Source organism: Leucopleurus acutus (assembly GCF_964270905.1).
Source record: "Leucopleurus acutus genome assembly, chromosome: 2".
NCBI lineage: Eukaryota > Metazoa > Chordata > Mammalia > Artiodactyla > Delphinidae > Leucopleurus > Leucopleurus acutus.
Genome location: NC_139143.1, coordinates 107,076,191 through 107,088,597, shown reverse-complemented (window position 1 = coordinate 107,088,597; position 12,407 = coordinate 107,076,191). Strand labels below are relative to the sequence as shown.

Sequence of the window (12,407 nt, the reverse complement as noted above, 5' to 3'; positions counted from 1 at the left end):
ACTGAGAGAATGAGCTATAATAAAAGAGCTATGGGCTATAAATAAAATAATAGGATAAACTATTTTATTTTTATTCGTTCACATGTTATGTGGTGAATATAATTATAAATAATAGTAAACTGTCATTGAAGAGAATGTCAAGAACCACAAAATAAAATATCCTTTAAGTGTCTTATATATTAGGGCTTAAAGAAATCAATATTTTATGATACTAAATATGTAGTAAAAGCAGTTTACCTTTTTTTTTTTTTTTTTTTGCGGTACGTGGGCCTCCCACTGTTGTGGCCTCTCCCATTGTGGAGCACAGGCTCCAGATGCGCAGGCTCAGCGGCCATGGCTCACAGGCCTAGCCGCTCCGCGGCATGTGAGATCTTCCCAGACCGGGGCACGAACCCATGTCCCCTGCATCGACAGGCGGACTCTCAACCACTGCACCACCAGGGAAGCCCAGTTTACTTTTTTCTTAATTTAACTCTTATTCTTAAAGTCACTCACAGTTTTAGAAAACTTGAAAATAAAACTCAAACGTCTGTAAGTTTTTCTTTGGTGATCTCTTAAGGGTTTCATGAAAGAATTATAAATATTATCTTTCATCTTTGAAACCATGTTCTTTGGCCCTCTAGAGGAAACGGTGTGGGAATAAATAATACATTTGTAAACCCAGGATAGAATATAATCTTGACTTTATTGATAAGAATTGACATACACAAAATAGCTAGTAAAGTACAAATCACAGTGCCATTGTGCAGGAGGAATGGGGAGATACACAAGACTAAGGGAGACACAATAAAAAAGAAAAGTACATGATATAACTCCCTCAATATTTTAAAACAGATGTCATCACATGCAGAAAGTTTTCAGCATTTTTATGTTTCTGATTCTGTACTTTGTTTCAAAATCATGAGAACTATAAAGAGTAACAGTGTTTACCTTTTATGAATTTATCTTTCTAAAGATATGGTGCACCATAACCAAATTTTCTTCCTTTACATTTTCGTCAAAAACTGGAAGAATATTTTCTGAATTAGCCTTGAGATGGATACTATTGTGCAGTTTCACTAAAATACCCAGATACTTTGATATTATATGCACATTTTTTAGTTCAAGAAGAGCAAGAGAAAGCTTTGGGTGTTGTCCATGTATGGAAAGTAGTTATAACTTCCTTCATTCACTTTCTCCCACCTTCCAATATGGGATTTAGTAGCTTAAACATTCTTCAGTGGTTCCTTTTCATTTCTGGGTAGAGGATCCACCCATGAAAATGAACAATATACGTCATGTCATCTGATTCCTGCCGTCTCCCAAACTTACTTATCTCCTGTGCTCATTACTTTCTAAATGCTCTCCCATTCCCAGATATCCCATGCTGTTTCTCACTGTTTTTACATTCATGCAATACTTAAAATGCTATCCTGCCTGCTCTTTGTCTGATGAACCCTTACTCACTTGTCAAGACTCAGATCAAATTGTCGCCTCTTCTGGGATGGCTTCCCTCACCTCTCCAAGTGGAGTTAATCACCTCTGCTTTTCTGCTCCCATCTTGTATTTCTTTGGTCTTTGTTAGTGATTTACTTGTTGAATAGCTCCATTTCCAGATTGGTAGTTCTGGGAAGGCAGGTTCCAGTCATCCTAGTATCACTGTCCAGAGCCTGCTCTATATTTGTTGTTTAAAAAATATGTTTAATAAGTCTTTTGAGGGTACAGCGGGTGGAGGTGAATATCAGAGAATAAAAAGTAGGCTCCTAGGGCTGCTAGCTTTAAACCTGTCTCATGGGGATGTGCGGCTACTGGTGGGTGGGGGAAAGAGTCAGATCATGCAGATTAGCTGGGGAAAAAAGGGCAACTGGAGTTGGACAGATTTTGAAAGAATTGCAGTTTATATATGTCCAGCATTCATTCCTAAAGGGCACTGCTTCAAGAGTGTTTCATTGGAGTGTGATTTTAATAAAGTCTAGAGCCATTTTCTTGTCCTCAAGATGTTCCTTGTAACTCTAAGGCTATATCTAAATTAAAGCTAATGACCAAACAGATTTTTTTCTCTGTTAATGTCTAGCAGGAAAGAACCATTAGAAAATTTCTGAATTAGAGTCTGTTTATTGAGAAGAATCATCATGTATTCCCTTAAGCAACTCCCTGTCTTAAAAGTAAGTATAACTGATATGTTCAGTGAGCAAGACTCATGGAATGTAATCAAAAGCAACTTTATTTTGTCTCCCACTATTCTAATAAAATTTATTCAGTGGGGAGAAGTTCGTCCTCTGACCCTGGATAAAAAGTCTTGCAGTCCAAAGATATTCTATTCACTCCTAGGTAATAAAAAGCCCTGCAGCCACTTTAAGTCACAAACACAGTCTCCTTGAATAATTAGAAATCCCTAGGGCCCCCTGTAATAATCAGAGCTTCAAACTTTATTCATGGTTAGAGGGACGCCTTGTCCTCACAAGGGCTTGTTGCAGACCAGCACTTCGATTTCTTTCTTACCTCCTTCTCCCTCACTAATGGTAATATTTGACGCTGCTAGAGTTGAAGTTCTGGAAGGAAAGGTCCGAAAGAGGCCAAGAAGGTCCTATTTGGCTGACACTGCCATAAGGTGGCATTGGGGGTTTCAATCTGGTTCTTCCTCTCTTGGGCTCTTTGTTAGGTTCTTCAGAGAAGCCCACTGGGAGCCTCTCACCATGCCTCCTAAAGTGTGGATAATTTGGGACTAGATGATGCATTCTGTTCTGCACTCATCAGCCCGTCATGGGTCTACCCCAGTTGGGGTTACCTTGCCCCTCTAGACAGTCCTTTTCAGCCATATTTTCACAGGCTCCAGGCTGGCTCTTGCTCACCTGGACCACAGTTACGAATCCTTGCCCTCATAAACAGTAGAATGGAGCCACACTGGTGTAGCCCATATTGATCTCTTTCACTACTTGCCACCTCAGATTGATAGCAGAGCCTCTTTCCTTGAGATTCCTAAGGGATATATTGGATAACTATCCACTGTGCCTCCTAAACTCCTGCTGATACATACCAGAGCACACATTTTAGCCCTTCTCTTCAAGCTTAATCTAAAGGGAATGCATCTTCTACCCCCAGTCGCCCTCAGCACACTGATGCCTATCTCCAAAGAATGACCCTCCTCATAAATCTTATTTCAGTCTTCAAAAACATTACCAGCTCTTTTCAGTCTCAGACATGGGCACACTGCAGAAGGATGTTATTAACAAGTCAGATGCACCCGACACCCTAATAGTGGAGAAGCATGCAGATTATGTAGCATCCTATGGCTCAAAGAAAGATGATTACGAATACTATTGGGGTCTGACTGTAATGGATCTCATGGGACAACTACATCGCATGAATAGAGAAGAAATTCTGACATTAAGTCTTGTCAACACGAGTGTGGTGGAATAAGTGCTAGTATTGGACATGATCCTCATCTTTTGTACACTCTTAGTGCTGTCCAGATTCTTACTCTCTATGATAGTATTAATGTTATTGATGTAAATAAAGTTGTGGAATATGCTCAGAGTCTACAGAAAGAAGATGGTTCTTTCGCTGGAGATATTTGGGGTCCCACTAAGCAGCTGGTCTAAACTGGAGTTAATGGTCTGCTGGAAGTTCCAGCATGCACTGTGCTAGTTATATCAGCATACAGGAGTACTGGAACAGAGGGGGCCAGTCTAAAAGATAAGGGCTGAATACAGTGCAGGCAGGAGAGACCAGCTGCTTCATGGGATGTGAAAATCTACTTTTATATAATAGGGAGAAATCGACGCAAGATTGTCTTTTTGTGTGGTGGCAACTTTGGCTCTATTGGGGAAGCTGGATGCTATTAATGTGGAAAAGGCAATCGAACTTGTTTTATCATGTATGAACTTTGATGGTGGATTTGGTTGCAGGCCAGGTTCTGAATCCCATGCTGGGCAGATCTATTGTTGCACAGGATTCCTGGCTATTACTAGTCAGTTGCATCGAGTAAATTCTGATTTACTTGGTTGGTGGCTTTGTGAACGACAGCTTCCATCAGGTGGACTCAATGGAAGGCCAGAGAAGTTACCAGATCTATGCTATTCTTGGTGGGTGTTGGCTTCCCTAAAGATAATTGGAAGGCTTCATTGGATTGACAGAGAGAAACTGCGCAGTTTCATTTTAGCATGTCAAGATGAGGAAACGGGAGGATTTGCAGACAGGCCAGGAGATATGGTAGATCCTTTTCATACTCTATTTGGAATTGCTGGATTGTCACCTTTGGGAGAAGAACAGATTAAACCTGTTAGCCCTGTTTTTTGCATGCCTGAAGAAATACTTCGGAGAGTGAATGTTCAGCCTGAACTAGTGAGCTAGATTAGATCCCTTGATGCAAAAGGTGCTTAGTGTAGTTTTACTGTTTTAACATTTCAGTATTTGAAGTGCTTAACAAACTTAATGGCTGCCATGTTAATATTTTATACATGAATTGTGTTGATTTTAATAAATTATATAATTATACATATTGTAAATTAGAGACCTTTATTGTATCTTCAGCTTTCCGTTTTCTTCTGGAATGCTGTTATTCTGAGCGTAATATTTTGTTTATGCTTCAATGTATCTATCTTGTCTCCATAACAGCAAACTGAGTTGAACTCTATTTAGCTGATGAAGTCTTGTGTTCTGATTTTCCCGTGTACTCCCTTGATATGTTATATATAACTATAGTTAATATAAATTGGTCTTTGTCAATGAGAATGTTAACTAATAAAGAATTGTTGAACCCCATAGGAATTAAAAGATGAAAAAGAAAAACCAAAACACAACATTACCATTTTACTTCCTTGGTGGGAGTAAAGGGTTTTCAAGAGTCTTGTAACTACTTTTCAAACATTCCTTTTTAAATTCTGCATATAGCCTGGCAGTTTCTTTGGAATACATCCCTTAGGGTATCTTGGTGTCTAAGATGAAACTTCCAAATTAAAGTCCTGTTACTCAAATAAATGTTCACAAAACAGTAATAAGTAGACATTTGAATGTATTAGTCTTCACTGATAGGCATTATTGACTTGTACATATGAATTTAGGGTTAGTGATCTGTAGAGAGGCCCCTAAGTAACAAATAAATTAATTGTTCTGTATGCCCTTGATGTAGATCTTATCTTGATACCCTCACAGGCCTAGTGAGTGAAGAGGTGAACAAGAGAAGCTTTTTAATTGTTCTTCAAAAATTCTGTAGCTAGTAAATCAAGTGGATTCCAGAATACAACATATGTGTTATTTGGATTGGGAAGGCATTTTCTCATAGAAAGAACATGGTAAGTAGTTCAAGATGAGTGTCTGATGAATGAATTAAACAATGATCAGGTATCTAGGCTATCTCTAAGGAATTCAATTATGTCCCTAAAAGTACTAGCCTGTAATCTGAATGCTAAGAACAGAGTGACATATGGTTTTGGTAGAAGAAGAAGAGTTTTTTTTTCCTCTCTTAGACTGAGTTGGACAAAGTGTTTAGCCAGTTTGGCTTTGGTATACTTTTTTTTTTTTTTTTTTTTTTTGCGGTAAGCGGGCCTCTCACTGTTGTGGCCTCTCCTGTTGCGGAGCAACAGGCTCCGGATGCACAGGCTCAGCGTCCATGGCTCAAGGGCCTAGCCGCTCCGCGGCATGTGGGATCTTTCTGGACTGGGGCACGAACCCGTATCCCCTGCATCGGCAGGCGGACTCTCAACCACTGCGCCACCAGGGGAGCCCTGGCTTTGGTATACTTTAACCTCCTTTTTTTTTTTGGATACCTTTGTCCTGTCTCCTTGTGCTCAGGCACCTATTTACCCAGTATACTAATAGGTTTCTAAATCCCAGCCTTCTTTTCAGAGTTTTCTACATTCCTAATTCACCTCCCCTTTTCATTAACACAGTTCACGTCAGCACCACTCACTGATCTAAGCTGGAGATAGCAGAAAGTGTTATGATTGAATTAATTCACACTAATGTTTAGATGGCTGGAAATAGTTTAAATAGTTTATCCGTGCTGGAAATCCAATATTTGCATTTTAAAAAAGAGGTTTATTAATCCAAATTAATTTAATCTGTGAAGGAATGAGTATCTTGCATAGGGCCTGGGATATGTTAAACTTTCAATATTATTTGTTGAATGAATGGATGAATGTTGGGCTTTCAGGCAGTATAAAAAAATGAAGTGAACATTTTGTGCAATTTAGGGAAGATATTTTTAGGCAGGGGTGGCATCTTTTTAGACTTACCAGCTCTACCTTCAGGGTCAGCTCCTTAGACTGTTTTGCTTTTCAAAGTTCTAAAGGTAAAACCCATAGAGTATTTAAAAATCTAAACATTTTTACAACTCACAAATGGAAGTAGAAAACAAAGGCAGTGGGAAATTGGGGAGTTGGGATTGGGTCAGGAATTGTAATGGCAAAGGTACTTGTTAGTCCAGATTTGTAAAATTGAGGGACTCTGAACTGAAATACAATATGAGTAGAGTGTAAAAATTAGATTTGACTTCATGTTTATTTAGCTTTTTTGGTGTAAATTATCTGTATCCTTTTATCAAGACTATGTAACATGAGCTCCTTGGTTTCTTTCACAGCTATTTTGCTTCTCTAAATAACCCAAACTGTGACAGAGACTGGGCTCAATGAGGGAAAGAGAGGAAAAAAAAAAAAAAAAGGAAAGAAATTTGCCTTGTGTCCCAGCAGTCACAGTCAGTATATGAAGAGGAGGCTGATGAACTTGCTTGAGCTACACCATAGGTTGTGAGTTAGGGCTGGTGCCTTTGAACTGCTTTACTCTGCCCAGACGCGAGGTAATCTGGACTGAAAAACAATGAAAAAGGCAATATGGAATAACATATACTAATAAAGTACCTGAAGTTACTATATATTCAATGCCAGGTAAAATAACCCTTCACTACCATAAAGAGCAGTGGGTATAGCTAAACTTTTTCAAATAAATACTAATGTAAAACATCAGGAGGAAAAATGGCCCCACAAACTAAATATATGTTTCACATTAGTAAAATAATGCTATGGGGTTTGAAAAGAGGGTGGGGGGAGGAGGAATCACCAGTATGCAAATGATTAGAAGCTAATTGGATTTCCCAGAGGAGTAGAGTTGTTTAAAGAGCAATGAATTCTGAGCTCTTACAACTGCATGTTGAAGAAGATCCTCCGTGCACTTAAAGAGGTCATGGTGCCTTTTAATGCAACTATAGGAATATTGCTAAAAACACTGCACAGATAGTAATCTTTAAGCCTCAGATGAGCCAGAGTCAGCTTTGCAATGCTGCCTGCAGAAAGAAAGATCTCATTTGTGAAAATAACCACTCTGTTTTCATATTGCCAGACATCTGCTCCTGGCTAAGAACAACATGAAAGGGAATTTTTTCTGGTAGGGCTCTGTCCTTCTGCAAAGGAAGACATTCTTTTGAAATAATTGACCATCTCGACAGAATGGCCTATATTCGTATCTGCAAATTAATCTAATCAGGGCCTCCCCCTTGGGTTAAAATTGACACTTAACTCTCGTGGAGGCCTAATGGCATTCTTGTCCTTACACTTTATGCCAGGGTCAGCAACGACAAAGATAAGGTGCAAAATATTTGGCAATACAAAAAATACAGTGTCCTAGAAGAAAGTAAGGAAATACACATTCAGTGGGCACCTATGGTTTGCATTTATCAGGCATGCTACTCTCCTATATATACATTTGTAACAACCTTTTTTTTTTTTACATCTTTATTGGAGTATAAATACGATGTTGTGTTAGTTGCTGTACAACAAAGTAAATCAGCTATATGTATACATATATCCCCATATGCCCTCCCTCTTGAGCCTCCCTCCCATCCTCCCTATCCAACCCCTTTAGGTGGTCACAAAGCACCGAGCTGATCTCCCTGTGCTATGCAGCATCTTCCCATGAGCTGTCCATTTTACATTTGGTAGTGTATATATGTCAATGCTACTCTTCATCCCAGCTTCTCCTTCCCCCTGGTGCCCTCAAGTCCTTTCTCTAGGTCTGTGTCTTTATTCCTGCCCTGCCACTAGGTTCATCAGTACCGCTTTTTAAAATTCCATGTATATGCATTAGTATATGTTGTTAGTTTTTCTCTTTCTGACTTACTTCACTCTGTATCACAGACTCTAGGTCCATCCACCTCACTACAGATAACTCAACTTCGTTTCTTTTAATGGCTGAGTAATATTCCATTGTATATATATGTGCCGCATCTTCTTTATCCATTCATCTGTTGATGGACATTTAGGTTGCTTCCATGTCCTGGTAATTGTAAATAGTGCTACAATGAGCATTGTGGTACATGACTCTTTTTGAATTATGGTTTTCTCAGGGTATATGCCCAGTAGTGGGATTGCTGGGTCATATGGTAGTTCTATTTTTAGCTTTTTAAGGAACCTCCATACTGTTCTCCATAGTGGCTGTATCAATTTACATTCCCACCAACAGTGCAAGAGGGTTCCATTTTCTCCACACCCTCCCCAGCATTTATTATTTGTAGATTTTTTTGATGATGGCCATTCTAACCAGTGTGAGGTGATACATCATTGTGGTTTTGATTTGTATTTCTCTAATGATTAGTGATGTGGATAATCTTTTCATGTATTTGTTGGGCATCTGTATGTCTTCTTTGGAGAAATGTCTATTTAGGTCTTCTCATTTTTGCATTGGGTTGTTTGTTTTTGTGATATTGAGCTGCATGAGCTGCTTGTATATTTTGGAGATTAATCCTTTGTCAGTTGCTTCATTTACAAAGATTTTCTCCCATTCTGAGGGTTGTCTTTTCATCTTGTTTATGGTTTCCTTTGCTCTGCAAAAGCTTTTAAGTTTCATTAGGTCCCATTTGTTTATTTTTGGTTTTATTTCCATTTCTCTAGGAGGTGGGTCAAAAAGGATCTTGCTGTGATTTATGTCAAAGAGTGTTCTCCCTATGTTTTCCTCTAAGAGTTTTATAGTGTCTGGCCTTACATTTAGGTCTTTAATCCATTTTGAGTTTATTTTTGTGTATGGTCTTAGGGTGTATTCTAATTTCATTCTTTTATATGTAGCTGTCCATTTTCCCCAGCACCACTTATTGAAGAGGCTGCCTTTTCTCCATTGTATATTCTTGCTTCCTTTGTCAAAGATCAGGTGACCATATGTGTGTGGGTTTATCTCTGGGCTTTCTATCCTGTTCCATTGATCTATATTTCTGTTTTTGTGCCAGTACCATACTGTCTTAATTACTGTAGCTTTGTGGTATAGTCTGAAGTCAGGGAGTCTGATTCCTCCAGCTCCGTTTTTCTTTCTTAAAATTGTTTTGGCTATTTGGGGTCTTTTGTGTTTCCATACAAATTGTAAAATTTCTTGTTCTAGTTCTGTGAAAAATGTCATTGGTAATTTGATAAGGATTGCATTTAACCTGTAGATTGCTTTGGGTAGTATAGTCATTTTCACAATATTGATTCTTCCAATCCAGAAGCATGGTACATATCTCCATCTGTTTATGTTATCTCTGATTTCTTTCATCAGTGTTGATGAGTACAGGTTTTCTGAGTACAGGTCTTTTGCCTCCTTAAGTAGGTGTATTTCTAGGTATTTTATTCTTTTTGTTGCGATTGTAAATGGGAATATTTCCTTATTTTCTCTTTCTGATCTTTCATTGTTAGTGTATAGGAATGCAAGAGATTTCTGTGCATTAATTTTGTGTCCTGCAACCTTACCAGATTCATTAATTAGCTCTAGTAGTTTTCTGGTGGCATCTTTAGGATTCTCTATGTCTAGTATCATGTCATCAGCAAACAGTGACAGGTTTACTTCTTCTTTTCCAATTGTATTCCTTTTATTTATTTGTCTTCTCTGATTGCTGTGGCTAGGACTTCCAATACTATGTTGAATAATAGTGGTGAGAGTGCACATCCTTATCTTGTTCCTGATCTTAGAGGAAATGCTTTCAGTTTTTCACCATTGAGACTGATGTTTGCTGTGGGTTTGTCGTATATGGCTTTTATTATGTTGAGGTAGGTTCCCTCTGTGCCCACTTGCTGGAGCGTTTTTATCTTAAATGGGTGTTGAATTTTGTTGAAAGCTTTTTCTGTATCTATTGAGATGATCATATGGTTTTTATTCTTTAATATGTTAATATGGTGTATCACATTGATTGTTTTGCATATATTGAAGAATACTTGCATCCCTGGGATAAATCCCACTTGATCATGGTGTATGATCCTTTCAATGTGTTGTTGGATTCTGTTTGCTAGTATTTTGTTGAGGATTTTTGCATCTATGTTTATCAGTGATATTGGTCTATAATTTTCTTTTTTTGTGATATCTTTGTCTGGTTTTGGTATCAGGGTGATGGTGGCCTCATAGAATGGGAGTGTTCCTCCGTCTGCAATTTTTTGGAAGAGTTTGAGAAGAATATGTGTTAGCTTTTTTCTAAATGTTTGATAGAATTCTCCTGTGAAGCTATCTGGTCCTGGACTTTTGTTTGTTGGAAGATTTTTAATTACAGTTTCAATGTGATTACCTGTAATAGGTCTGTTTATGTTTACTAATTCTTCCTGGTTCAATCTTGGAAGGCTGTACTTTTCCAAGAATTTGTCCATTTCTTCCAGGTTTTCCATTTTATTGGTATATAGTTGCTTGTAGTAGTCTCTTATGATCCTTTGTATTTCTGTGGTGTCAGTTGTAATCTCTCCTTTTTAATTTCAAATTTTATTGATTTGAGTCCTCTCCCTTTTTCCCTTGATGAGTCTGACTAAAGATTTATCAATTTTGTTTATCTTCTCAAAGAACCAGCTTAGTTTTATTCATCTTTGCTATTGTTTTCTTTGTTTCTATTTCATTTTTTTTTGCTCTGATCTTTATGATTTCTTTCCTTCTACTAACTTTGGGTTTTCTTTGTTCTTCTTTTTCTGATTGCTTTAGGTGTAAGGTTAGATTGTTTATTTCAGGTTTTTCTTTTTCTTGAGGTGAGCTTGAATTGCTATGAACTTCCCTCTTAGAACTGCTTTTGCTGCGACCCATAGGTTTTGGATCATGGTGTTTTCATTGTCATTTGTTTCTAGGTATTTTTTGATTTCCCCTTTGATTTCTTCAGTGATCTCTTGGTTATTTAGCAGCACACTGTTTAGTCTCCATATATTTGTGTTTTTTACTGTCTTTTTCCTGTAATTGATTTCTAACCTCGTAGCATTGTGGTTGGAAAAGATGCTTGATATGATTTCAATTTTCTTAACTTTTCCAAGGCTTGATTTGTGACCCAAGATGCGATCTATTCTGGAGAACGTTCTGTGTGCACTTGAGAAGAAAGTGTATTCTTCTGCTTTCAGGTAAAATGTCCTAAAAATATCAATGAAGTCTATCTGGTCTATTGTATCATTTAAAGCTTGTGTTTCCTTATTTATTTTCTGTCTGGATGATCTGTCTATTGGTAAAAGTGGGGTGAAAGTCCCCCACTGTTATTGTGTTACTGTCAATTTCCCCTTTTATGGCTGTCAGCATTTTCCTTATATATTGAGGTGTACCTATGTTGGGTGCATATATATTTACAATTGTTATGTCGTCTTCTTGGATTGATCCCTTGATCCTTATGTAGTGTCTTTCCTTAACTCTTGTAACAATCTTTATTTTAAAGTCTATTTTATCTGATATGAGTATTGCTAATCCAGCTTTCTTTTGATTTCCATTTGGATGGAATATCTTTTCCCTTCCCCTCACTTTCAGTCTGTATGTGCCCCTAGGTCTGAAGTGGGTTTCTGGTAGACAGCATATATAAGGGTCTTGTTTTTGCGTCCATTCAGCCAGTCTGTGTCTTTTGGTTGGAGCATTTAACCCATTTACATTCAAGGTGATTATCGATATGTGTGTTCCTATTACCATTTTCTTAATTGATTTGCATTTGTTTTTGTGGGTCTTTTTCTTCCCTTGTGTTTCCCACTTAGAGCAGTTCCTTTAGCATTTGTTCTAAAGCTGGTTCGGTGGTGATGAATTCTCATAGCTTTTGTTTGTCTGTAAGGCTTTTGATTTCTCTGTCAAATCTGAATGAGCTCCTTGCTGGTAATCTTGGTTGTAGGTTTTCCCCTTTCATCACTGTAAATATGCCCTGCCACTTCCTTCTGGCTTGCAGAGTTTCTGCTGAAAGATCAGTGGTTAACCTTGTGGGGATTCCCTTGTATTTTATTTGTTGCTTTTCCCTTGCTGTTTTTAATATTTTTCTTTGTACTTAATTTTTTTTTTTTTTTCCTATATGCGGGCCTCTCACTGCTGCGGCCTCTCCCATTGCGGAGCACAGGCTCCGGACGCGCAGGCTCAGTGGCCATGGCTCACGGGCCCAGCTGCTCCGCAGCATGTGGGACTTTCCTGGACCAGGGCACAAACCTGCGTCCCCTGCCTCGGCAGGCGGACTCTCAACCACTGCGCCACCAGGGAAGCCCTGTACT

At 38.3% G+C, this 12,407-nt stretch overlaps 1 protein-coding gene across 1 annotated transcript; it reads left to right on the top strand.

Moving 5' to 3' along the window:
* Window positions 1-3,180: 3,180 nt before the first annotated feature.
* Window positions 3,181-4,416, top strand: LOC309979046 (geranylgeranyl transferase type-2 subunit beta-like; the record flags this gene model as incomplete). The annotated part of the gene is given in 3 exon segments (XM_082865617.1): window positions 3,181-3,361; window positions 3,364-3,557; window positions 3,751-4,416. Coding segments are annotated over 3 exon segments (957 nt in total). The 3' UTR covers window positions 4,333-4,416.
* Between the last annotated feature and the right edge of the window lie 7,991 nt (window positions 4,417-12,407).